The sequence below is a fragment of the Myotis davidii genome, unplaced genomic scaffold, assembly GCF_000327345.1.
Source record: "Myotis davidii unplaced genomic scaffold, ASM32734v1 scaffold2677, whole genome shotgun sequence".
NCBI classification, from domain to species: Eukaryota; Metazoa; Chordata; class Mammalia; order Chiroptera; family Vespertilionidae; genus Myotis; species Myotis davidii.
Genome location: NW_006288260.1, coordinates 20,041 through 20,506, shown reverse-complemented (window position 1 = coordinate 20,506; position 466 = coordinate 20,041). Strand labels below are relative to the sequence as shown.

At 58.2% G+C, this 466-nt stretch overlaps 1 protein-coding gene across 1 annotated transcript in view; it reads right to left on the bottom strand.

Moving 5' to 3' along the window:
- Positions 1-460, bottom strand: part of RRAGB (Ras-related GTP binding B) — a 25,879-nt gene extending 25,419 nt beyond the window's left edge. The window contains exon 1 of the mRNA XM_015561651.1: positions 6-460. Coding sequence (XP_015417137.1) covers positions 6-59 — 54 coding nt within the window. The 5' untranslated portion in view covers positions 60-460. The remainder of the gene's footprint in view (positions 1-5) is intronic.
- Between the last annotated feature and the right edge of the window lie 6 nt (positions 461-466).

Below are 466 nucleotides of genomic sequence, written 5' to 3'. Positions count from 1 at the left end.
TCCTCTCTCAGCCCCAGATTCTCTTTCTCCATCTTTTTCTCGGAGTCAGATTCTTCCATCGTGCAACAAATTCTTTGCAGTCCCTTCTAAAGCCGCAGTACTGTTTATGTATTCCCTCCTTGGCCGCCCCCTCAGCCGCCTATTCTCAACGCCTGCAGCCCCTAGGCCTGCTCGGTTCTTGCCTTCGCCTTTGTCCACTGGGGGGCTGCTCTCCCCAGTTACCTTTACCACCTCAAACTTGGCCTCAAGGCGCAAGCCGAGCTGGCCGGCTCCAAGGCTAAGTGATGCGGTGATGCAAAGGAAGAAATGGAGGAGGAGCGGGGGAGCGGGAAAGAGGGGTGGGGTGGGGGTGGGGGTCTCGAGTTTGGGCCTCACGCCCCAAGGTCTCGCAACCCAAAGGTGACTTCACCCGCAAAGAGGTGGGGATGACGAAGGCAGAGGTGGCAGAAAGAGCAGACCCGTGCAG